General features: G+C 56.7%; 1 protein-coding gene across 5 annotated transcripts in view; it reads left to right on the top strand.

Annotated features, from left to right (window-relative positions):
* VAC14 (VAC14 component of PIKFYVE complex) overlaps nucleotides 1–25,869 on the top strand; it is a 121,614-nt gene that overhangs the window by 64,627 nt on the left and 31,118 nt on the right. For all 5 annotated transcript variants that reach the window (XM_006152660.3, XM_006152661.3, XM_027773513.1 and 2 more), the window contains exons 13-15: nucleotides 2,214–2,370; nucleotides 14,164–14,245; nucleotides 15,769–15,820. In XM_006152660.3, the coding sequence (XP_006152722.1) occupies nucleotides 2,214–2,370; nucleotides 14,164–14,245; nucleotides 15,769–15,820 (291 nt within the window). The remainder of the gene's footprint in view (nucleotides 1–2,213; nucleotides 2,371–14,163; nucleotides 14,246–15,768; nucleotides 15,821–25,869) is intronic.

The following is a 25,869-nucleotide window of genomic DNA, read 5'->3' as shown; positions in this document are numbered from 1 at the left end:
CCGTAAACGTTCCGGGGGGGGGCTTGCCCAGACTCGTATCCGCAGGTCTCTTGGTGACCGCCTAGAGTGGGAGTGGACCTACCGTGACTGTGGGCAGCTGTCGAAGGAACCGGCGGCCCAATCCTCGCCTCTCTGGTTTCGGATGTCGTCCCTCCTAATACCTCCCGACCCAACTCCTGGACCTTCAGAAAGTGACGTGCTTGGAAGTCACATGGCATCGGGGCGCCGTCCTCTGCGCACCTTGCTGTGCTGTCGTCACTGCCGTTCTGTCTGCGTCCTCGTCCTCACCGCCTCCCTCTGGTCCTCTCATAGCTGAGGCAAAGGGCCTTCAGAGGCTCCTCCTCCTCGGAGCAGAGGCCTAGGTCCCCTGCTTCTGGGCCTGGACCACCCAGGACCCCATGCTCTTCTCCAAGGTGCAGGGACAGCCCTTGCTCCTGCCTGCCGATGGGGTTGCTTATCAGCCACGTGTTCCAGCCACCGCGGGTCCGTTTCCCACAGGCCAGTAGATAAGAATGTTCGAGAGCAGCGGAAATGAGATTCCAACATCGGCACGGAGGGCAGGCGCGTGGTGGCTCCTGGCAAGGGCTGTGTGTGCTGGTGACAGGTTCACTGCCCTGTCTGCCCGCCGGACTCACCTCCACAGCCCCAGCGCCAGCGAAGCCTCTGGCACAGAGCAGGGGCCCAGGTGGTTCCAGGGAACGTCTCAGTGCCTGCGAGTGGGGAGGGACAAAGGAGGTGGCACCTGTGTGAGAAGGAGCAGGGTCCCACCTGGATGAGCCAGTGTACACTGTGGGGAGGTCGTGTGTCGGACACATGAATCTGGAGAAGTCCGAGGGGCCCAAGTGCACCGGCAGGCAAAGGGGACCTCAGCAGGGTGTGCTCGGGCTGGCAGAGGAACCCAAGAGGAGCAGCGGCCACTGGGCACTGGCACTTTCTCTGCGTGGGTGGGAGCCACGTCCAAGCTTTAAGGACGGGTAGGGGGCCAGGCCCTGTAGCACAGTGGTTAAGGGAACTGGGTCCCACATGACCTACCACGGTTCAAATCCCAGCCCTGACAGCATAAAACACACCGGGTGTGTGTGCCCGCCATCCTGATGGGGCGGAGAAAGGACTGCAGTGTGACCATGCGCCACTGGGTTGATGCTGTCTCTTCCTCTTTCTCTCTCTCATTCTGGCAATTAAAAAACTTCAAAAAAAACAAAGGAGGGGTAGCCTTTTTTTTTTCCTCCTTTTTTTTTTCCTCCTTTTTTTTTTTCCTCCTTTTTTGAGATAAGGTTTGCACTTCTCACATGTGCAGTACACTGGTTTTTAGTACGGCTGCAAGCTTTCACAAGTGCCACTGCAGGACATTTTCATTATCCCAAGCAAGAACCGAGTCACTTCATCTTGGCCGTGTAGTTCCCGGGTTCCATCTGTCTTCTCACTGTCCGGGCTGCTGTGGCCTTGCCGCCCAGCTCCACTGGTCCAGGCTTGGCGCCTCCGTGGTAGTGACCATTCTTGGCCTGGGCTCGGTGTGACCCACGGAGAGGCAGTCACCCACCCACTCACCTGATGTTTAGGTGCTGGGGACAGCCTTGGGGGTACACCTGTGGATGGAGCAGACACGACCCCTTTTCAGGCAGGAGATGAGTACGGGGCAGACAGAGCAGCAGCCGCCGCAGTGGGATGAGTTCTCTGCCAGAGGAGTGCAGAGAACTGAAGGTGGCAGGGGAGCCTGGGCAGCCCACACAGCAGGACACACACACACACACACACACACACACGCACTCACACTCACTCTCACGTGCACACGGTGAGGCTTCTCCCACCCAAGCACATCCGGCCCCTCCCCCCACCCCACCCCATGCAGTTGAGTGGTGGGCTGGCCTCTGCCCCTGCTGGCCCTCTGTGCCAGCTGAAGAGCAGGGGAGGTGGATGCCGTGTGAGGGGGAGCCGATTCTCAGGGCCTGGGGACCTTGTGACACACTCACTTGCACTCACTCTGCCCAGAAAGGAGTGGTCACGGCAAGCTCTCCCGGGTCTCAGATTCCAGCTCCTCCACCTGCCCTGCCCAGTGGCCCCATCCCTTACCGTCTCTCTCCACCCCACTTCCTCTGTCGTACTTTTCCAGGGCTTCTCACTGCCCTGGTCTTGGGGTCCACAGGTTCCTGCCAATGCTGCAGGTAGCTCTAGCTCCTCTGCCCTCGCCGCTCATGCCTCACTGTCTCCCCTAGGTCATCCTGAAGGATCTGGAAGTGTTGGCAGAAATTGCTTCCTCCCCTGCAGGCCAGACTGACGACCCCGACCCGCTCGATGGCCCTGACCTCCGAGCCAGCCACGCAGAGCTTCAGGTGCCCACGCCTGGCAGAGCTGGCCTGCTCAACACTCCCGGTGAGTAACCCTCATGGTTCCGGCCTCAGGGGCCCTTGAGGTGTCAGTGCCAAGTCCCAGCCTGGCCCAGGTGGTTGTCTGTGTCACTCGCAAGCCTGGAACTCTGCCAGGGTGTGGGGGTCGGTGAGTTTCCTACCAGTGGTCTGCCACCGCAGGGCCCTGAGCCTACAGACCTCGCCTCCCTGCCTTCCCTGACCCACACTCCAGCAGCCCCCATGGAGCCCCTCAGCCCCTTCCCCTCGTCTTCCTGCACTTTTGATGCTCCTGAGCCACTGGCTAAGCGGAAGCCCTCCGAGTCGGCTGGTCAGCACCCGGGCAGTGCCTTCCCGGCAGGAACCCAGGGCTTGGTCTGGGGTCTCACAGGTGGGAGAAGACTAAGCAGCCATTTCTTTCTCAGAGCCCACGACACAGTGGGCAGAAGACGGGTGTTCTGGGCCGTCCTTGGGAGTGAAGGTGGCCATGGTTCAACCCTCGCTTCCTTCCAGACACCAGGCTGCACCCTCCCACTCCCCTCCTCCCAGACAGATGCCGCCTCCCTTCATCCGTGCCATCCCAGAAAGTGCCAGGGACACAAGTGGGCAGGAAGGGCTCGCATGTCTGCCTGGGGTGCCTGTCTAGAGCCCTCGGGCATCTATCGGGTCGTTGGGAAAGCCAGGCCATATTTTTCTGTGTGAAAATGTGTCATGACTTCCCCGATGACCCAGTGCATGCCAGGTCAAGTCAGCCCAGCCTTGGATGCAGAAGACCAGTGTCACCTGGGTTTGGTGGCCTTTCAGCAGCACCCCCACCATGCTGGTCCCAGGCCTGAGACCAGGGGACCCCTCGGAGCAGGCCTGTCAGGGGACCACCTGCAGCTGTTTCTGACTTGGCACGGGAAGGAGCGAGGGCCTCGCCCAGCAGCCCAGCCCCCTTGTGTCTCCCAGATGTTGCCTTGCCATGAGTCCAGTTTCTTCCTGGCAGCCACTGGCCATGGTCGGGAAAGTGGCTCCCACATCCTGACCCCGAGACCCCTGCGGGGCTCCCATCCTCTGTCCCTCAGCGTAGGGGCCCACTCTCCCTCTTGTGTCCCCAAGTCAGCATGGAGGTCCTGGAATACCAGAGACTGAGTGTGGGAACCCGGAGAGGTGGAGGAAGCCCAGTGGGCCAGGGAGAGGAACACAGATCCTTTCTTAGAGTGTGGGGACAGGGGAGTAACTGCAAGAAGGTGTCCTGCAAGGGTCGGGGCCAGCCTTCAGCTCACCTCCCCAGGGAGCAGTTCCATAGCATCGTCTCTCCTTGGACTGGGCAAGCACAAAACTGAGGCAGCACAGTCCCAGGGTGAGGGCAAGGCACCCTCGTTCCCCAGGGCCTCCGCACCTTCACCTGGAGGTGTTTTTCCCATCCTCCCGGCACAGAGAAGGCAATGACTGCTCTGGGTTTCTGCTAGCAGAGGGAGGGGTGGCTCAGGAAGCTATTGAGGGTGCTGAGCAGTGCTGACAAGGTGGGGGTGTGCCCTAGGGCCACAGGGCCTGGTGCAGGAGGCCATGGAAGGCTGTGCGGGCATCAAGACCTTTTAGGCGCTTGGAGTTGGGGTTGGTGGGGAACTTCTCTGGCAAAATGTCTGAACCCCAGCACCTGGCCCCGCCAAGATAGGCTGAGCCGCTGGGCCTTCTTGTGGAAGAAGAAATCAGTAAGATTGTGCATGTGCACTTCAGAGCATAAAGAGTGTCAGCCCCTTCCCATGGGCCTGGTCACACCGCAGTCCTTTCTCGCCAGCTCTCCATTCTGGCATGGTCCTAGACACGTGCCTGGCGTATTTTTCAATCCACCGAGGCCAGGACTTGAACCCTGGCTGACCTTGTGGGAATCCAGCTTCCTCTTCACTGCTGTGCTACAGGGCCAGCCCCGAGGTGGCAGACTCTTGGACTCTTGCCCCCGCTCTCCAAGGCTGTCAGACTAGTTCACATCAGCCAGGGACTCACTCCAAATTCATAGAAAAACCACAGAGTACACCAGATGGGCAGAAATTCCATCCTGGAAAGAACACCGCAGGAGCGCCCGTGGCCACAGACGCTTCCTACTTCGAGAATGTACAGCCCCGTGGCCACGCGATCTTAACCTGAGACCCACGTGTGGGTGCCCAGAGTGTGAGAACCTCCGGGCAGATCCACGTGCACATCCACAGCTGTCGTCAGATTGGACAGACAGTCCTGTGATTTTAAAAGGTCAAGCTCAAACCAGTGCCAGAAGAGCACGGGCAGCCCCAGTGCGTCCTGTCCTGCCCTGTCCTCTCCCCTGCCTTGGTGGGCGCACCGCAGGCCCCGAGGCTGCGAGGCTAGGGTTTAGGAAGTGGACACTAATTCCTGCACGGCTGCTGTCCCGAGATTGCTTCCCAGGCGCGCGGGGGGGTCCTTCTATCTGTCTGGGTCTGGCTGTGCATATGGACGGTGAGGATGAGGCCAGACCCTCTTCCTGTTTGGATTCTGCTCTCCAGGGCACATCTCTGAGAACTTGCAGACTGCAGGGTTAGGTCCCTTCAGGGCAGGTCGCCCCAGAGGCATGAAGGGACTTTCTGGAATGCACAGGAGGCAGGGAGCCTAGCAAAGACGAAGTCAGCGGCATCTGTAGGGAAGCGGCCCGCCTGCGCGCTGAGGCTGTAAAGCCTAATGGTGCAGATCACATGCAGCAGTGGGGAAGCGAGACCCGTCACACGCCTGGGTGGCTGCTGCGCTGGCCTAAATGCGCCACCGCAGTGGTCCCTGGGCCCCCGCGAGGCAGAGTCGCCCTCGTGGGATTTTCCTCTCTCTGCCACAGCCCCAGCGTAAACCGCTCTCCTCCAGGGCAGAGCCGCGTGGGCGGCCCAGGGCATGCCCCCTCCACCACCTCTGTTCCTGCCAGGGAGAGCCCCAGGCTGCGGAGGAGAGCTACCTCGGGGCAGTCACAGGGAGCCGCCTGGCTGGGCAGTTCTGAGAAGCCACAGGAGGGGTGCTGGTTTTCCCGCCTCCACCCGCAGTGTCCTGTGACTCTATTCCTTTTGTACGCTTTCTGCCCTGTCTCCACTGGAGGAGCCTGCAGAGCGCCCCCCCAGACTCGGAAGAAAGGGCAGCCACGAGCCTGGGCAGACCTGGGCAGGCCAGAGCTGGTTTCTGGGATCAGACCATGCTGGAGCCAGGACACCTCTGCTGCCCGAGCCATCAGGATCCTGGCCAAGCCACAGTGTACAGCCTGGGGCTGGAGGTGGCCCCAGACCTGACGTTTACCCCCACCTGTCTTTCCTGCCCGCCCTTCCTGCCTGGAGCCCATCCTTGGTGGGATAAAAACTGCTTATCTCAGTGTCCCCTGCAGGGGTCGCTGGTCTGAGGTATCGCCACCCCAGCTCCGACAACGCACAGCAATGAAGTGTTCTGATTCGGTTTGGGGTCTCGTAACCCAGTCCAGTGTGGCCACAGGTCAGCAGCCTCTTATGTCCCCAGACAGAAACATGTTCTAGAAGAAGCTGGGAAAGCCACTTCTGGGGCCTTTTGCCCAGAAACCGCCGTAACGGCCACCAGCGCTGGCCTGGCCCAGACTCCAGGTCGGTGTGTGCTCCTGTCAGTTGAGAAGCGCCCTCTCGGGCCACAGGGCCTAAATCCCCAGCCTCAGGGACCCAGGAACAGTCAAGTACCCTTTTTCAGAATTCGCTGACCTGCCTGAAGGCACCAGAACCGCTCACTTGGTCACCAGCAGTGAGTCCGGGCTCCTTGAGCACCCCTGGCAGGAGGACATCCTCTGGCCGCAATGCCCAGACCCCCCTTGTCCCCAGATGCAGAGCCAGTGCCCCGCAGCCAGGCGCCGTCGGTCCCGTGGATCGGTGGGAGGCGGCCCTGGCTGCTCTTCCTCCTCGTCCTCCTTGCGCTGCCCCCAGCCTTCAGCCCTGCTGCCCCAGCCCTCCCGCCCCCACCCCCCTGCAGTCAGCTAGAATCCTTCCGGGGCCGGCTGCAGCCCATCAGCTTCTCTCCTGCTCGAGTGAGCAGCTGGAAGGCTCCTGGTGGGCGACGGGCTCCTGTTCTCCCACCTCACGTGGGCTGACAACAGATAAGAAAGTGCCACTCAGGTGGCGCCCAGGGGTGCGGTCGCCGCAGCACGGACGGGCGCCTCCTCCCAGCCCCTGCATGGCCTCTGTCTCTCACGGCCACCGGGCTCCGTGGGGAAGCTGCCCCCACCCTGCCCTGCGCCCCCTAGTTCCATGCCAGCATCATGCCCTTTGTCCCCGCCATGGCCCCAGACAGAAGCCAGCCTCGGACAAGGCGTCACTGCAGCCCATCCTGCCAGTCAGCCCTGGGGCCTGCATCTGCTCTGGTCCCTTGGATTCCGGGTGCTCTGGGTACTCTGGCCCTTCTCCCGGGTTCTCGGGGCGGCAGATCCCGGTGCTGCTAGAGCAGGGAGGAGGCGGGGGGCTGGAGGGGGACCTGGCTGGGCCCGAGCTGGGCGGCGCACGCTTTCACATCTGGTTCTGTTGAACTGTAGCTTGCGCCTGTATTGAGGCCAGAGCTATTTTTATCCTGCCATGTGAGGTGCCGTCACGTCACAGCCACAAAACTCAATCCAAAACATCCCGGAGCAGGCTGTGCGAGCCATTCTGCAGCCTTCCCGTTGCCACATCAGGTTCCACTTAGCGGCATCTGCGGGCCTGCTCCCCAGCCGCACCCCACTGGCCTGCATATGGATACGGACTGCTCCCTGTACATGTGTCGGCCCCAGCCGGCAGGCGGGCACGTGAACTCCCTGCCAGAGCACACAGGCTCTTCGTTTGCCCAGCCCTGAAATGCTCGTCTGGCTGAGCATCAGTCTGGGGCAGCCCTCCCACCTCTGCAGGACTGGGGAACCCCACCCTCCCGGACCTTCTCCTGAGACACAGCCACATGGTTCCACCCCATCCTCCCCCCCTCCTGATCCCCATCCAGAGAAGCCCACACCCCCATCTCCAGCGGCCTGGGGGACGGGGCTGGCAGTACCACCACCGAGGACCGCCTCAGAGCTCAGGGAGGACAGGCCCTGAACTGGGCGTGAGCAGCCATCCCAGCTCTGTGGCCTCCAGGCTGCCCTGGTTAAGCATGCCATGAGCTGTCCCCAGGGAGGAGCAGGCATCAGGGAGGCGGGAGGTGGCACAGTGGAGAGTTGGGGCCTGTCAGTCCCATAGCAACGGTCCTGGGCGGGGTTGTTCTCTGCACCCCCTCCTCCCCTGGGCATCTCTTCGCAGGCTCTATCCTGGGTCGAAGGGGTGTTTAGGTAGCTGATGAGCGTGGGGGGAGGGGCTGAAGCAGGGAGCACTGAGACAGCTCCCCCTCCTTGTCCAGCCCTCCCAGGCTAGACCCCTGATGGCCCCGCCCCCCCATAGGGTGTGTCCCTCTCCCTACCACACCCCTGCAGTGAAAGGACTACATTGCCCTGCCCTGTCCTGAGGAGGCACCTCCTATCAGGGGCAGTGACCTTTCTAGAGGGTAGGATCCTGGGAGGTGAAAGGTCCACCCCAATGGTTGCAGGTAGGCCCGGCAACTCCTTTAGGCTCCTGCCACCCCAGCAGGGCGCAGCCTGCGTCTTCCAGTTGGCGGTCTCTAGACAGCGACAGCACTGCACAGCCAAGCGGCATAGTGTTGCCAGCACCCACTGGACTGTGAGCGCGAATCACCTGACAGGGCCTCCCGCTGATGTGGCTCTGCCACCTCCCCCTTCTCGCCGAAGGCCTCTTCTCCAGGGACCACTGTGACCACTGTGCAGCCCTGACATTGAGTCCATTTTGGGTCCAGAGGAGAGGCCGTAGCTAAGGAGCCCCAAAGGCACCCAGAGTGGCCCAGCCCTTCCCTGCTGCCAGCCCTAGCCAGCCTGCCCACTGTGAGGGGCTGTCTCCACCCTGACGTGGGTGCGGGCATCTCTGCACAGCATCCCAGCCAGGGCACCGAGTTTGTCCTGCCTCCGAGGTCGCCATGCAGACGTTTCCAGACCAGCCCCAGGCTCACATTCCGAGACGCAGAACGAGAGCAGTCTGCCCCATGCCTGGAGGCGGGACGTTTGCTAAGAAAAGCGGCTCCGTTTATCAAGTGCATGGCAGGCCCCAGGACGGTCATTACACGTGCTGTGTCTCTAGCGGGGGCTCTTACTGCCCCCACTTTGCACACCCGCAAACTGAGGCTTAGGCATCATGCCGCATTCTTCCTACTGCCCCCGTGAGGCCAGAGAAGCCCAGCACCCCTTACCGTGCCTGCCCAAGGCACCCAGCCCTTCAGGAAGGGAGACTGGCCCCAGGTGGCCCCAGTCAGGGAGGACTTCTTGTGCTGTGCCCATGTTGTCCTTTGGAATATCTGGCAGCCTAGGTGGCCCTAGGCCTGGAAACGGGGTGGATGGAAGTGGGCGTAAAGAAGCAGGAAGGGGCCGAGGAGCCTTCAGAAGCTGGGCCCCTGCTCGGGGGTGTGTGGCCCGTGCCTGCCAGCTGGGATGTCGTGGGGCCCGAATCCATCTCCTGAATGTGGGGGCCGTGAGACGGGGCAGCTCCAGGAGCTGTATCTGCAGCCTCCTCCTCAGAGCCGGCCCCAGCTGGGCCTGGGGTAACTCAGGCTGTAGGAATGTGACACTTGATTCTGCAAACAGCCCCCTCGGGGGAGTACACTGTTTGCCATTCCAGAGTCACTCGGGACCTCCCGAGCCAGGCTGTTCCAGGCAGGGACCCAGGACGGCACAATCCAAACAGCAAGAAGTTGAACAAGGCCTGCCCTCGAACTGGGCTTCTCACCCAGGGCTCGCCATCATCGCTCTCGAGCTGCCGTGGGGTCCTCGGGATTGGGGATTATAGTCGGAGGTGTGGCCCCTGGAGAGGAGTTTTCCTAGAGTAACCCACCGCAGGGAAACAAAACAGCGCCTTCTCCGGTTTCCAGCCACTTCTCACAAGACCGTGAGGGGACCTGGAAGAGTCTGAGCTGGCAAAGGACAGGACTCCCGCAAGGAGAGTGTCGCTGCGGCTTTCTGGCCACTTATGTGATCAAACCAGCCCATGGCCACTCGCTCCTCTGTGAGACTCACAAGTAATGCCTGGCGGGTCCCACACGTGTTCACATTTTGTGATCTGGGCCGATGTTTCTGGGAGCAGACGTGGCCTCCCACAGCGAGGTGTGGTTCCCAGAGCCCCTGCCTCCGGACTGGTTCATGCCGGTGCCTGGCCGTCCCCTGCCCAGCTCAGGGAGAAAGCTGCAACTCCCCAGTGCTCCTGGACCAGAGGGGCTGGCCACTCCGCTTCCCCTTGTGTCCTCCCTGAATTCTTGGAGGGCTGTGGCCAGCTGCTGTGTCTACCGCTCTTGGCAATGTCATTATCGCTGGGTCCTCAGTCTCGGCTTAGCAGGACTTTGACTTCGGTCTTTGTGCTATCTTCCACCTCCGTGCCCAGCTCCTTACCTGTGGAGCCCTAACCTGCCCCAACACCAGTGCCCAGGAGATGGGCAGCCTGGCAGGGTTGCCAAGAACGTGGCTTCGAAGACTTTCACTCATCAGCTCTGAGAATTAGGCTGGAAAATTCTCAGCCTCATTAACTTCTCTGTGCATAGATAGGAGTATTTTGAGGGTTGCGTTGAGTACTGTGTGTGTGGGTTTAGACATGTATGGCACGTAGTAAGTGCTCAGTAAACGGTAGCAATTAGGATGTCCTGTTATACTGGGACAGCTATTGGGTCATCGGAAAAGTCATGAAATAGTTTTCTATGCAAAAATGCATCATGACTTTTCTGATGACCCAATAGATTTCCATCTGTGTGCAGAAGAATCTGGACCCCTTTCTCACACTATGTACCAATACAAAAATGAACAAAGGCTAGATCCAAGACACCAGGAGATCTTATGGCTTTGTATTAGGTAATAATTTCTTAATTTTGACACCAAAAGCATGAGCAACCAGAGAAAAAATAGACACATTCAACTTAACCAAAATTTAAAATGTTTGTACCTTAACATACACCATTAAGAAAGGGAAAGGGAGGAAGTATCCACAGATCGCGTATCTGCTACGAGAGTTGTATCTTGGGCCAGCGGGTGTGGCATGGCAGTTCAGGCGCTGGGCTCACATGTCCAGCCGTGGTTTGAGTCCTGGACTTACTTGCAGACTTGCTTTCTCACTTTCCCTCTCTCTCTCTGTCTGCTGAGCATGTGTGCCCTATTGCAAATTTTTAAATAATAATAATCTTAAGTAAATCTAAAACAATTGTTTTAAAAAAAGAGAGTTGTATTACAGAACCCTTATAACCCAACAATAAAAAGACTGCCCGATTTTTAAATGGACACAAGGTGGGTGTATACGAACGACCGATAAGCACATCAGTGTCCCACCATTAGGGAAATGCTAGTCAAACCCACACCAAGGTACCACTCTCACTAGGAAGGCTATGATCAGAGAGACAGAAAGTGGCACGTGTCGAGGAGAACAGAGAAATTGGAACCCCATCCATTGCTGGTAAGAATGCAGAATGGAGCGACCACTACGGAAATCAACCCAGCACTTCCTGACAAGCTGTGCGTACGTTCCCACACGGCCCAACCGTTCCATCCCTAGGTGTACACCCAGGAGAAACGAACACGTGTCCATACACAAAAAGTCATGTACATGAATGTTCATAGCATTATTGATAATAGCAAGAAAGCAAATCGTCCAAATACCCACCAACTAATGAACAGACACACAAAGTCTGGACCATACAACGAACGATTACCCGTGAAAACGAGGAAGAAACTGGTCATGCTATAACACGGATGAGCCTGGGAAACAACATGCTTAGGGAAAGGAGTCATGTACCGTAAGGTTCAGTTTGTATCAAGTGTCTAGAATAGGCCAGTCCGGAGAGACAAAGTAGATGAGTGGTTTTCGGGGGCAGGAGAAAGGAAGTGGGGTGACTGCTAATGGGTACAGGGTGTCTCGGGGTTGATAAAAATGTTGTGGAATTAACAGTGATTGATGTGCAGCTTTGTGAGTGTTCAAAAGCCCACCGGATTGTACTGTTTCTTAGAGAGATGTTTGCTATAGGGCACGTGTTCTTGCCAGAGAGACAGAGACCAAGGGAAAGCAAGAAATCACTCCCTGAGGGGAATGGCCACAGCACAGTCCTTTCTTCATTCCCCTCGGGATTTTGGGCACACATGCGCATGTGCCCAGTGTGAATTTTAAGCTACCAGGTCTGGGACTCAAACTACTGTCAACTCTGTGGGAGTCCAACACGTAATCATTACGCCATCTGCTGGTGCCTAGATCGTGCTCTTTAAAAGGGTGACTGTTGTGATCTGTGAACTATTGCTCAATGCAGCGTTACCTGAGATACCTTGTTAGTGCCTTGAGCAGACCACGTGCGGGTTCCTACCATCCCAGTCACCTCGTCTAGCGGTGTGGTTAGGAGCAGCTTCTGTTAGAAAGGAAGAGCAGCAGGTGGTGTGGCAGTTAAAGGTGCTGGACTCCCACACGGCTGACTGCAGTTCGAGTCCCGGACCTGGAGGTTTGCTTTCTCACTTGCACACGCACATACCCTATAACAATATGTTTTTAATTAAATAAATAATTCTAGGAAGGAAGGAGCAGAATCCCCGGGGGTCTAGACCCCCTACATGGGACCGCAGGAGCACTCTGTCAGTCCTTCCCTGTCCCCTCTGCTGGGAGCTTACAGAGGGGAACGTGTGCAGGGGTGACCCAGGAGGTGGCAGATCTGGCCCTCAGTGTGTTTCCAGCTGGGACACATCAGAGAGGGACACGTTTGTGCTTCTGGTTATGAAGCCAACTCAGGACTTAGAAAGTGTTCAAAGTGCCGCCCTGAAAGAGCATCTCTGCCTGAAGATAAGGAAGGAAGACTGTTCGATTTGAAAACATTAGGTGCAGATGAAAACGCTGTGGAGCATTCGCCCGTCGCTGGCTTTAATCTGGTGGGCATGCGCATGACTCCCCTCTTCTGCGATGCTGGGGGAGGAGTTTGGGTTTACCGCTCATGGGCTTGTTGCGATCTCCTGCCTCTCACTGCTTTATGCTCTTGTACCTGTCGTTTGTCCTTAACTGGCCTAAGTAAGTCCAAGTGCATTCAATGTACTGAAATCTTGGTACGTTTGCTTAAAAAAAAAAAAAAAACTGGGCCAGCCTGTGACGTGGTGATTGAAGCTTTGGATGCCCACATGACTGACTGCCTGGTTCAATCCCAGACCCAGTGGCTTGAGAAACACACTGGGCACTTGCAAATACATGCCCAAAACCCTGAAAGAAGGGAGAGGTGGAGGAGAAGGGATTGCAGCATGACCGTGCCCTATTAGGGGGCTCTTTCTTTCCCTGTCTTGTCACTCTGTCTCTCCATCTCCCTATGGTAAGCATGTGCATCCTCTGGCAATTAAAGTCATGGCGGGGAGGACCAGCAGATGGCGTAACAGTTAAATCGCTGGACTCTCACATGGCTGGCCAAAATTTGAGTCCCAGACCGATGGCTTGAAAATTATGCCGGGCGCCTGTGCGTGTGTACCCAAAATCCGTAGAGACAAATGGAGAAGGGGTTGCAGCATGGTCATCCCCTCTTAGGGGTGATTTCTCACTTTCCATCTTACCATCTGTCTCTCTCTCCAGCAAGCGCATGTGCCCTAAGGCAAACACTTCTTTAAAAAAAAAAAAAACATGGTTGCCAGCAGGGCCTTACAGGTAAGAGGTGTTCCCTAAGTAGTCTGGGCGCGATGAGGGGTGGGCAGGTAAATGGTCCTTTTGTAGGAAACAGTATCATATTTCCTTGTACCAGGAGACCTCAAAAACTCTCAGAAAAATGGAATGAGAGTTGGAGTTTATTTTGGTGTAAAAATACTTGCCATCCACGTATGGTTTCTTTATAGCACTCATTGTCATGAAAATACGTAGTTGGTAGAAGTCTTGCCCTTTGTTCTGTTGATCCTTAATACTTAACAAGATTTTCCTTCATCTTGTTACACACAGATCACACACACACACACACCTTTTTGATGTTTCAAATCGTTAGGAGAAGGGATTGCAGCATGACCGTGCCCTATTAGGGGGCTCTTTCTTTCCCTGTCTTGTCACTCTGTCTCTCCATCTCCCTATGGTAAGCATGTGCATCCTCTGGCAATTAAAGTCATGGCGGGGAGGACCAGCAGATGGCGTAACAGTTAAATCGCTGGACTCTCACATGGCTGGCCAAAATTTGAGTCCCAGACCGATGGCTTGAAAATTATGCCGGGCGCCTGTGCGTGTGTACCCAAAATCCGTAGAGACAAATGGAGAAGGGGTTGCAGCATGGTCATCCCCTCTTAGGGGTGATTTCTCACTTTCCATCTTACCATCTGTCTCTCTCTCCAGCAAGCGCATGTGCCCTAAGGCAAACACTTCTTTAAAAAAAAAAAAAACATGGTTGCCAGCAGGGCCTTACAGGTAAGAGGTGTTCCCTAAGTAGTCTGGGCGCGATGAGGGGTGGGCAGGTAAATGGTCCTTTTGTAGGAAACAGTATCATATTTCCTTGTACCAGGAGACCTCAAAAACTCTCAGAAAAATGGAATGAGAGTTGGAGTTTATTTTGGTGTAAAAATACTTGCCATCCACGTATGGTTTCTTTATAGCACTCATTGTCATGAAAATACGTAGTTGGTAGAAGTCTTGCCCTTTGTTCTGTTGATCCTTAATACTTAACAAGATTTTCCTTCATCGTGTTACACACAGATCCCACACACACACACACCTTTTTGATGTTTCAAATCGTTTATATTTTGTTTGGTTCTCATTGCTCTGTGAACACACCATCAGAATAAACGCTGGCTCTGTCCCTTTTTCTACAGGTACCAAAGGCTTAGAATGTTCTCCTTCCACTCCCACCATGAACTCCTACTTCTATAAGTTCATGATCAACCTTCTCAAGAGGTTCACGGAAGCTCCTGGAAGAAAGAGGCCCTTTCATCATCAGGTCAGCCCAGATGCCGCCCCCCCCTCATCCAGCCCAGCTTTCCATTTGCACGCCATGAGGGTGTCTGAGCAGCCGCTGGCTTTCCCTTTCTGACCTTCATGTCTGTTCTTATATGAAGAAGGTTTCCCCCTTCATACTGGGTTACTGCTGACATGAGGCAGGGTAGTGTTGACAGTTTCCAAAAACCCTCATTCATTTTCTGCTGGTTGAGATGCTGTTTTCCCTTGAGGTGAAATATCATTTCATGAAATGCCATTGTCTGTTGGGGAGGAAAGCAGGTGGCCAGATGGAGTATGACATGGGACTGCACTCCGGGGCCCAGACACCGGCACAGGATTTGGCCCAGGTCAGTAGGGCCAGGTTTTTACGGTGTGTGGACCTAGCACCAGACAGTTCCAGGGCGCCAACCCCAGTGGTTCAAGGCCTGCCTCCTGCTCAGCTCCAGAGAGCAAGGTCACCAGAAGAATGGCCCAGTGTCACTTTCAGGCCAGTGGAAGCTAGATCAGGGCCAAGAATGGCCCAGTGTCACTTTCAGGCCAGTGAAAGCTAGATCAGGGCTACGCGCTCCTCCAGGCTCGCAACGAGGCCAGGCGGAAGTTTCCAGAACAGCCCAGACACCCCACACACATGTCCTGCAACGTGGCTGTCATCCCTGCTGGTTAGACCAGGGAGAAGCTTAGAGAAGATTCTGGGCCTGCCTTTGGCCAAGGACATGAGAACTCTGGCGTGGAGGGGTTATCGGAGTGGTCCGGTGTTTGGGGAGCAGCCTGAACTGACATGGTCCCGGGATCAGAGAGTTGAAGGGGTGGGACCCAGAGGTCAGTGGGACGTCACCATGGCAGCTCGAGAAGGGAATGACATGGCCAGGTTCCTGACGGTCAAGGTGACTATGTTGCTGGGGGGCGGGGGGGGGCAGGACGGATGCGTGTGGAAGACTAGGAGGTGCTGATAGGAGCCGGGAGAAGCAGCACTGAGAGCTTCATGGGAAATAGAATTGACCGGTGGCTGATGGCATGAGCGGTGAGGGCGGAGGAAGCTGGGAATGACACCGCGGTCTCTGATCTAAGCAGCTGGAGGACAGTACTGCCCGTCCCGAGGCGGGAGCACTAGAAGAGTACTGGAGTGAAAAGGCTCACACATTCGGGTTGGAATTGCTTTGGGGACATCAGAAGATGTCAAAGAAGCAGTTTGCCTCATCCGACTCTCTGAACGGTGACCTTGGGTCCAGATACACATGTGGGTGTGGATGGCACGGTTCTTCATCTGTCCGTTCCCCCATCGGATGTGTGCTGGACACAGCTCAGCAAGGCACCCCGCTCCGTGGTTCTGCCTTGTGGAGCTTCGTTAGGGAGTCGGCGGCGGGTGCACAGGGAGAAGGAACGGGTCTGAGGCTGAGCCCCGGGGAGCGCCAGTGTGCAATGGTTAGAGAAGAAACCAGGGAAGCAGGCCGAGAAGTACCAGAGAGGGAGGAGGGGACGAGGTGCAGCAGCGAACGGAAGCTCCTGGAAGTCAGAGGCCCTTTCATCATCAGGTCAGCCCAGATGCCGCCCCCCCCTCATCCAGCCCAGCTTTCCATTTGCACGCCATGAGGGTGTCTGAGCAGCCGCTGGCTTTCCCTTTCTGACCTTCATGTCTGTTCTTATATGAAGAAGGTTTCCCCCTTCATACTGGGTTACTGCTGACATGAGGCAGGGTAGTGTTGACAGTTTCCAAAAACCCTCATTCATTTTCTGCTGGTTGAGATGCTGTTTTCCCTTGAGGTGAAATATCATTTCATGAAATGCCATTGTCTGTTGGGGAGGAAAGCAGGTGGCCAGATGGAGTATGACATGGGACTGCACTCCGGGGCCCAGACACCGGCACAGGATTTGGCCCAGGTCAGTAGGGCCAGGTTTTTACGGTGTGTGGACCTAGCACCAGACAGTTCCAGGGCGCCAACCCCAGTGGTTCAAGGCCTGCCTCCTGCTCAGCTCCAGAGAGCAAGGTCACCAGAAGAATGGCCCAGTGTCACTTTCAGGCCAGTGGAAGCTAGATCAGGGCCACGCGCTCCTCCAGGCTCGCAACGAGGCCAGGCGGAAGTTTCCAGAACAGCCCAGACACCCCACACACATGTCCTGCAACGTGGCTGTCATCCCTGCTGGTTAGACCAGGGAGAAGCTTAGAGAAGATTCTGGGCCTGCCTTTGGCCAAGGACATGAGAACTCTGGCGTGGAGGGGTTATCGGAGTGGTCCGGTGTTTGGGGAGCAGCCTGAACTGACATGGTCCCGGGATCAGAGAGTTGAAGGGGTGGGACCCAGAGGTCAGTGGGACGTCACCATGGCAGCTCGAGAAGGGAATGACATGGCCAGGGTTCCTAAGGTCAAGGGGGCCGGGGGGGCGGGGGGGGGCAGGACGGATGCGTGTGGAAGACTAGGAGGTGCTGATAGGAGCCGGGAGAAGCAGCACTGAGAGCTTCATGGGAAATAGAATTGACCGGTGGCTGATGGCATGAGCGGTGAGGGCGGAGGAAGCTGGGAATGACACCGCGGTCTCTGATCTAAGCAGCTGGAGGACAGTAGTGCCCGTCCCGAGGCGGGAGCACTAGAAGAGTACTGGAGTGAAAAGGCTCACACATTCGGGTTGGAATTGCTTTGGGGACATCAGAAGATGTCAAAGAAGCAGTTTGCCTCATCCGACTCTCTGAACGGTGACCTTGGGTCCAGATACACATGTGGGTGTGGATGGCACGGTTCTTCATCCGTCCGTTCCCCCATCGGATGTGTGCTGGACACAGCTCAGCAAGGCACCCCGCTCCGTGGTTCTGCCTTGTGGAGCTTCGTTAGGGAGTCGGCGGCGGGTGCACAGGGAGAAGGAACGGGTCTGAGGCTGAGCCCCGGGGAGCGCCAGTGTGCAATGGTTAGAGAAGAAACCAGGGAAGCAGGCCGAGAAGTACCAGAGAGGGAGGAGGGGACAGTGGACAGAGGGAGGTGGTAAGGGAGGGGAGGCCCGAGAGGATCTGCTGGGGGCCACGCGGGAGCCCGTGAGGCTGAGCTGCAGGAGTGGAGACCAGGAAGTGGAGGGGGTCAGAGCTACTGGCCATCTGAGTGGAAGAGAGGACACCCTGGGGATCGGGCTGGAGGACTGAGTTGTGGGAGGGGACAGGCCTACCCGATCAGAAAGTGCATCAAAGGGCCACAGCAGAGGAGGGGGCTTCTGGTAGTCTAGACCGCCAATAGGGTGTGCCATGGCGGGGCAGGCCGGTGCCACTCCCTCAGATGGCGGAAAGGCAGGGATGCATTGGTCAGGGTGCTGTAAGACGACTGCTCCGGCATCCCCACAGCACCCCTGGCCTGCACAGGAGTGGGGCAGATGGGCCTCAGGAGGGTAGCTCCTGGCATCCGATGGGTTCAGACCCCAGCTCCCCGTGTCTCACACATGGCCCGCTTCCCAGCTCTTTCTGCTTTGCCCAGGAAAGGGAGAGGGTAACCACTCCGGCCCTTCATTTTGCAGTGGGGTTACGTAAGAGTGTGCGTGCTCGGCCCCGTGCTGCTGGCATCGGATAAAGAGGAGCTGTTGCTTGGCCTCCTGACACGGCCTCGGCCTCCCACGGTGGTCTGTGGGAAGGGGGAGCCAGAGCCACGCAGGAGGTGAAAGAATCAGGCCTTCTGTGCCAAGAGCTGCTGCCCCAGCTCCCAGCGCACCCCCAGTGGCCCGGCCCCACTAAAACAACTCTGCCCGAGGTAGGTGTTGGTGTGCATTGCCCTCCTCCAGCCTCTGCCCACCCTCCATGCTAATGCGGGCAGAACAAGCCCCGGCCTTGTCTCTCCCTGAACCGTCCCACTTATACTCAGTAGAAAAGCAGAGGAGGGAGCGAAGCCAGCCTCTTTGATAGGCTGTGATATGAACTCCGGCATCCCCAGCAGCTGTGATCTTTACAAGGCCGGCTTCTGTGCTGGGAGTGAGCACGTCTGAAGACACTCCACGCTGCCTGCCAGCAGGGCCCTCGGGCCAGCCGTCCTCTGGCTCCCTCGATGTGCATTTTCCCCTCTTCTTCCTCCCTGCTGCCTTGCAAAGAGGACTTGCCAAAGAGTGCTTTCAGTTCTCAGAGCAAAGTGTGCTGGGAACGCAGGGGCTCTGGCCTGGGTAATGGGAGACGAGGCCCCCAGCACCGTTCCAGGGCAGAGGGGCTCTCCTGCGATGAGGTGGCGTTTGGAGAGGATGGAAGGAGGAAGTGGTTGTGAGACTAATTCCAGGAGCCCCAACCCCGGAGAAGCCGGTGATGAGGCTTCTAGTCCCTTCTGGTCATCACCCCCGGAGCCAGGCTGAGCAGCCTCTCCAGTGCAGCAGGGCTGGCCCCGGTGCACGCCCTTGCTCCTCGGTGTCCTGGGTGCGCACAGAGCTCTCGTGCTGGGAAAGGAGATAGGTGCAGTGGGGAGTTGATTGGCTGCTGGGGTGGGTGGTGGGGCAGGTCAGCCACTAGAAACTGCTTGTTTTTAATCCCAAGTACTGAGGGGAGGGCTTCAAGAGAAAAGGTCAGCCACTAGAAACTGCTTGTTTTTAATTGCAAGGACTGAGGGGAGGGCTTCAAGAGAAGAAGTGCTCTTTCATGCCGTAATTGGAAAGTTCCACTTTGCTGGCCTTGTGCGTTCTGCCCCGTGAGATCGGGCCCTTGGCTTGGGCCGAATCTCTGCGGCGTCTGGGGTAGCCTGCAGTCCACACCGCTGACCCCTCCCAGACCCAGCTCCTTTCCTCATGCTCTGCATCCCCTGGGCTTCCCGTCTCTGAAGTCCATCTGACATCAGGCACACCCCATCCCCCTGTGAGCCTTTGTACTGGCCACCTGACCTGCCAGGGGGCATTGGCTAATGGAGAGGAATCAGGGCAAAGTGGCCAGACCCGCCAGACCCGCATCCCTGGTTGGAATATGCATTTTAGAAAAGTGCGTTTGCCTCAGGCCCCAGCTTACAAAAGAGACCTTCTGAGAGGTCCCCCTCGCTCCTCTTCCTCCCGCCCCTCTAATGGATTGCACTCATTTGCTCAGAATAAAAATAAATCGCACTAACCTGAGTCTGCCTGCGAGAAGAGGCCTGATCCACACACCCAGAATGCGGGCGGGTTGGATCTGTTATTAGTCTGTAGCCATATCGATTGGGTCCCCTGCTGCGGGGTGGGGAGAGACAGGACATGGACAGGGCTGGAGGAATTCTGCCAGGGAATTTACTTCCTTCTCAGAAGCTTCTGCCCTTGCTGGTTTTAATTAAGGTCTGCCCAACACCTCACGTGAATATTTTCTGGAGCTTTCCACAACCATTCTCCCCTGCGCCAGGCTGGGGTGCTTCTGCTGTGATGCGGAATGGAGGAGTTAGAAGGCATTTTGCACGGCCAGCTCTTGGCTCCTAGTATCCTGATTGGAGATGACGCTGCGGGAATGTGCATGACAGGGAGGCCCGAGAGGCCCAGTGTGACCCACAGAAAAGATGGCCTGCGGGGCCAGCAGATGGCATGGTGGTTAAAAGTGCTAGATTCCCACGTGGCCGACCCCAGCTCGAGTCCCGGACCTGGTGACTTGTTTTCTCACTTTCCCTTTCTCTCTCTGTCTCTGGTCAAATTAAAAATAATGATAACACATACAATTAAATAAATACATTATTAAAAAAGAAGAAGATGGCCTGGGAGAAAGGGTCACGTCCTCCAAGGTAAAAAGGTGTCCTTGTGAGGGGCGGAATTCAGGAAGCACAAGCTAGTCTGCCTTAAATGGTCCCCAGATGGTGGCGAGGTGACTGGCGCCCAGCACAGAGCCATGTGAGATGGAGCGCTCTTGCTCCGTGTTGCCCCGGGGTGGCAGGGATGCTGGCTTTGCTCGCCTCCTCCAGGCAGTCCCCACACTGTCGCACACACTGGTTACACCTGCAGGAAGGTATGTTTCTGGAAAGTGGAAGCCACATGATGGGCCTCGTTAGGCCAGGCAGGGATTGAACAGGTCAGAACTGGGGGTGCAGGGAGGGTGAGCTGGCCAGAGGGGAGCAGTGCCTGTGCCCTGAAAGCCCCAGAGTCTCCAAGGCCAGGGTCCCCAGGGCTCAAGGGTCTGCTAATTTTGAGTAGGGATCGTGGGAGGTTGGAGCGCACAGGGGAACTTGGCAGAGGGAGAGGTGTCCCCTGTCCCCCGTAGCCCAAGCAGCTATCTACCCACTGAGCCAGCTGTTTCCAGGAGCCCTTGTGGTGGAGGGGACCACTCAGTAGCAGGTTCGTGGGAACGTGCCTCACCCCCATGCCACCACACGGGCACACGTCACGGGGCTCCTCATCCTGTGGGTGCTCACACCTTGTCAGCCCCTCCAGACAACCCTAAAAGTACTTTGTAGGCTGCACGTCTGAGAAGCAGGAGCTCCTCCAGCCCCAGGCTCAGGCAGCCGCAGGGCTTGGGGGTGATGGTCAGGGACTGTCGTGGGGTTGAGAACTCGGTAACGAACTTCTTTCTGAAGCAAGAGAGGCCGTTCCAGATGGAACCCGCAGTACTCTCTGCATCCGACTGCCTGTGTATCCCCTACCTCAGGATGCCAGGAAACATGGAAGGTTTGACATGGGTAACTCAGACAGCTTGGTTAGCTCGCAAGTCGCTAGTGTATCATAATGTAGCGTTTAAAACATGGTGGCAGGTTTGGAATCAGTCCCTGCAAGTCATTTTCCATCCTCCTGCCTCTTTGGCACAGGGCTGGATCAGCCAGGTCGGACAAATGGGTGTCTTTAGCTTTGAAGTGTTTCTAAGCACCTTCTAGAAGGGCAGCTGTGAAGAGTGCCCTGTCCGCCCATTGCGGAAGGCCCATCTTTCTTTTATGCGGTGTCCGTGCAGTGCAGGTCTCTCTGGGCTGCCCTTGAAGACCCCTGTGTGAGTCTCCAAGTCTCCCTTCTCTCCTCCCAAGTAGTGACAGAGATCACAGACCCCCACACACCCACATCCTGGCCTCTGCCTTCAGGAGAATACCCAGAGGGTTTCTGTCACGTGCATTTTATGGAAGGCTGTCCAAACCTGCTACCCTTCCTCATAGGAGGAATCGCCATCTTGGCACGCAGGTGGTGGTTGCCCTGGGAGGGGCCTGGCCTGGGGGTGCCGTGGCATTGAATCCCGCCTCTGATGGCCACCCTGGCCCCTGTGAAACAGGGAGGGGCACTGGACAGGCCAAATGCCTCTTCCAAGCTGGACTGGGATGGCCCATCCAAGAGGCTCTCAGGACCCTAGAAGACAATATGGAACTTTCTATGAAAGTCGGTTGTTTCAGGGACTAGCAAGTGGAATGGTGCTTAACACACTGGATCCCACATGGCTGATTGCAGTTCAAGTCCCGAACCCAGCAGCAGGAAAATCACACTGGGCACTTGTATGCGTGGGTGCCCAAAATCCCGAGAGGAGAATGGAGGAGAAGGGATTGTGGCATGGCCATTTTCCCTGAGGGGTGATTTCTCACTTTGCCTCTCTCTCTCTCTGTCTCTGTCTCTGGCGAGGGCACATACCCTATGGTAAAAATCTTTTAAAAATAGAGCAGAAACAGTTGGCTGAATTGAGTAGGAGAATCCCAGGAGAAGGTGGGCTTCGGGTCTGTTGTGGTCTTTTCTTTGAAATGTTCCTGTCACACAGAGCATTAGCCCCAGCTCCCTCACCCCAAGCCCTGGGCCATGATCTGTGGCATCAAGCTGTGATCTGCAGGGGTGCTATGTAGACATCCAGCGATCCCAGAACCCAGGTCTCCCCCCTAGACGTGGGTCTGTGTCGTGGGGAAGGGAGAGCGATGGCCAGGATGGTGAGGTGGGTGTAGGATGTGCCAGCTGCCAGCACCGGCAGTGGGCTCAGGGCCACGTGCAGGTCCAGTCCAGCACTGTGGGAGTCACAGTCCTGTCCACAGAGCAGTGCCAGGTCCACCAGTCCAGAGCCCACACTGGAAGGGCTCTGAGACTTTGGTCATTCCCCCAGAGACTCGGCACCCTCCTGCACAGCAGACTGGGCTTAGCATGCAGTGAAGGAGTCCGTGTCTCCTGGTTCCCACACTCCGGGCTCACCCAGTCCTGGCAGCCAGGACCCTGGAGGTCTCAGCCCTCACTGGTGGCATCCCCCTCCCACCCGGGTTAACAGCCAGTGCTTACGGAGCCTGCCTGAGGTCACCCGCTCCCCCTCCTGGCTCCTGCAGGTCCCACCGTGCCAACCCCTCAGGCAGGCTCGAATGCTGGGCGAAGCTGTGTGTCCTTCACTGTCTTCCCCCTCTGCCCCCAGCCCCCCATGCTCTAGCCCATCCATAATCCGGCCTACTTCCGGTCTCTGTTTAACTGACATAATCTCCTTGGAACTCCCGGCTTTGACAGCGAATGTGTCTGGTCTAAATCTCCCTTTGACTTGCTCACGAGGCCACGTCTCGTGCCCCCTCGTTGCGGACAGTCACTGGCGTCCTCTGCACTGGCCGCCCGCCCTTTGTGAGGCGAGGCGGACTCAGCGCACTCGGTCGGCTCTGGCTGTTCGTGGTCCCCCACCCGCGTGCTGTGTAGCCCGTGTTGATCCACCACCTGTCCTCCTGGACACGGCTTCCCTGAGTGCTGAGTTCTGCATTTCCTCCTCATTCCCTCAAAGGGGCACCATACATGCCTGCCTAGCTCCAGCCACGTGCCCCGGCTCCAGCCCCAGCATGGCCGGGCCCTGCGCCCAGGGCCATCTGATCCTCCCTGTTGCTCCCCAGAGACCATCTCCTTTAGCCTTGTGGTGGCACTCGTGTCTCCGTTTCACCCTCAGCCTTGTGATCAGTAAACCAGGGCCCCAGCTGGGCCCTCTGACCCCAGGCGTTTTGTTTGTATATCCCTCCTTTTCCTGGAAAGAAAGATCAGTCGTCCAAACCGGACTCCTGGCTCTTCCGGCTGCTTCAGGGAAGAGTGTGTCTTGGAAGCTCCTCTGCGTGCCAAGCAGCTCTGACTGACTTTCAGCCCGCTTGTGCTGTCTCCGGTAAAGCCTCCCTTTCTTAACCATGTCACACTTCTGGCTTCAGTGCCCCAGATCTGTCTCCTCTCCTTCCGATCAGAGCAGTATGGCCGCCTTTCCTGCCTCTGTGGCTCGATGCCCACAATGCCTTCTTTAAATGTAAACAGAAAAGACAACGTACTATTAGAAAGTGCACAGATCAGAAGTTGCATTGCAACTCAATTAATTTTTGCCAGTTGTCTACACCCGTGTGACCAGTGCGCAAATCAAGAATGTTTCCAGCACCGAGAGGCCACTTTCATGTCCCCTCCTTGTGACTGCTCCTACCCAAGGAGCTCTGTCCTGCCCTCTGACGCCACAGGTTCATTTCCTTGCCTTCGAATGTTATATAAATCGGATCATCTATTTCGTGCTCTTTTCCAAAGCCTGGCTTCTTCTGATCCATATTAGGTTGTGAGAGTCCTCTGTGCTGGATGGAGCATAGCTCACATTTCGGTAGCGTGTTTCGTTGTATGAAGACACACCTATTTATCTGTTCTCGTATGGGTGGGCACGAGGGTTATTTTCATTCGGCGCCATCATGAATAAGGGGGCTGTGAGCATTCTCTGTCTGTTGGTGAACCTGCACCCACCTTCCTGCTAGGAACTGCCGCGTTAACAGCAGCCCTGCGTTCAGCTCTGAGAGATACCTTCCAGGGTGCTCACGCCCGTTTCCACCCCTGTTCGCCGTGTGGACGTCTAGTTACGGCACGTCCTCACCAGCACCTGATCCTCAGTTTCCATTCTCGCCACTCCAGTAGGTATGCAGTACTGTCACCTCGTGCTTTAATTTGCATTGCCCGATGACTAATGAAGCTAAACTTCTCGTTCCCTGGTGGCCTTTTGGTGGTGATGAGCCTGTTCAAGTCACTTTCCCGCTGAGCGCTCAGTGTTTTTCTTACTGCCTTGTGGAAGTTCTTTGTATCTTCTGGATTCCAGTCTGTCTCTGCTGTGTACGCTGTAGCTTCTTCTACCCTGAGTACCTCATCCGGCCCTTCACTAGTGAACATAGACATTTTATGGATAGATATTCTTTATTTTTAAAGTTGTCTAGGTGATCAGTGTTTCTTTTTTCTTAAATAGTAATATAAACTTTTTTTTTTTGTTAGTTTTTACTTACAACCACCATTTTGTTGTACAGAATGTAAATGAACAGGCAGATGAAGAGACACAGAGGGAGGCACGACCTGGAAGGGCCCACATTCCGGAGCTTCCGTCCCTGTGACATAAGGGTGTTCTCCCTTCCTGAACACTAGAATGTTCAGAGCCTCGTTGTTCACTTTCCCCCCCCTATTTTGTTTTTAATTTTATGATTTCTCATTTACACTCACTCACATCTACACAGCACACAATGTGATTTTTCAAAGTAGCTGGGCTTTCCTTGTATTTCTCATGTTGTGGTTTCTTAGGAGGTTACGGGCTCGTGGGCACATTGTCACTAAACTGCCTATTCCTCCCGCCCTCCCAGCAGTCAGGTCCTCCTTCCTCCAGGGGGGCAGGGGAGGATGAAGCAGTCTGTGCGACCTCCCAGGGGCCACAGAGGAGCAGGCAGTGCAGAGGCGGCTGGTGGGTGTGGGCAGCCTTCGGCTCACCCGGGGGGCCCGTCTCAGGGCAGCACATGCCCCGCAGGAAGCTGGAAGTGCAGCCAGGGCCATGCGTTTGTGTCGTCTTCCCCGTGTGTGTGGGTGCAGGCTCACACCTCCCCGAAGGGCCCACTCAGTGCTGTCCCCACATGCCCTAGAATGTAGACATGAGGCAGGATTGAAGAGAGGCCATGAGAGCTCAGCCAGAGGGTGGCCACAGGGACCTGGGGATCAGCAGGGGGAAACCGAGGCTCTCGTCGGCCCAGGAAATCTTCTCACATGTGGCCTTCTTTCAGAGGCCCGGGCAGGCATGTGCAGGGCAGGTGCCAGGGGAGGCATTCCGGGCTGACGCGTGAGCACGTTTGCAGGGTCTGGACATGTGTGCCGGGGAGCGTGTACCCAGAGAGCTCACCTCGCTGAGGGACAGGGGTCAGGGCTTCACTGCACACAGCAACCCATCTTGCGAATGTCCTGGAGTGCCAGAAGAGCCAGCCCTGAGCACAAATGAGGGCCAAGAGCTGTCTGCCGCCCTTGCCAAGGCTGCAGTCCGAGGGGCAGGCAGACAGGTGACAGGTACCAGGACTTCAGTCCAGTTGAGATCCAAGCTCAGAAGGAAACCCAGGGCGAGGAGGGGCTAGGGGGTCCTCAGGTTGGGCCCAGGGGGGTGTCCCTCAGCCTCTGCGGCGCTGGGGGGCCTTGACCTGGATCCCGCGCGTTCTCAAAGCACAGAAGTGCCCTAGTTTTCCCTCTCCTCGGGCTCCGCTGAAGCCGCGCCAAGATTCGGCTTTTAAAGGCAGCCTGAAATATGGTGTGGAGCCAAAAATCTATAGAGCCCCTGCATTTGTGACCTTGTTGAAAATGCTTACTGAGGAAAACCAAGGGGGTCGGATTTGGGGATTTGTTTTTTGTTTTTAAAATTAAAAAATGATAATAACAGCCCCTTCCCACCCGCCCGTTCCTCACCCTCATGACTCCTTCAACCCCGCGGGGTTCATGTCTTCATTCATCCACCCTCTCCCCCCC

The sequence above is a fragment of the Tupaia chinensis genome, unplaced genomic scaffold (assembly GCF_000334495.1).
Source record: "Tupaia chinensis unplaced genomic scaffold, TupChi_1.0 Scaffold000355_1, whole genome shotgun sequence".
In the NCBI taxonomy this organism is placed as follows: domain Eukaryota; kingdom Metazoa; phylum Chordata; class Mammalia; order Scandentia; family Tupaiidae; genus Tupaia; species Tupaia belangeri.
This window is presented reverse-complemented; position numbering and strand designations above follow the sequence as displayed.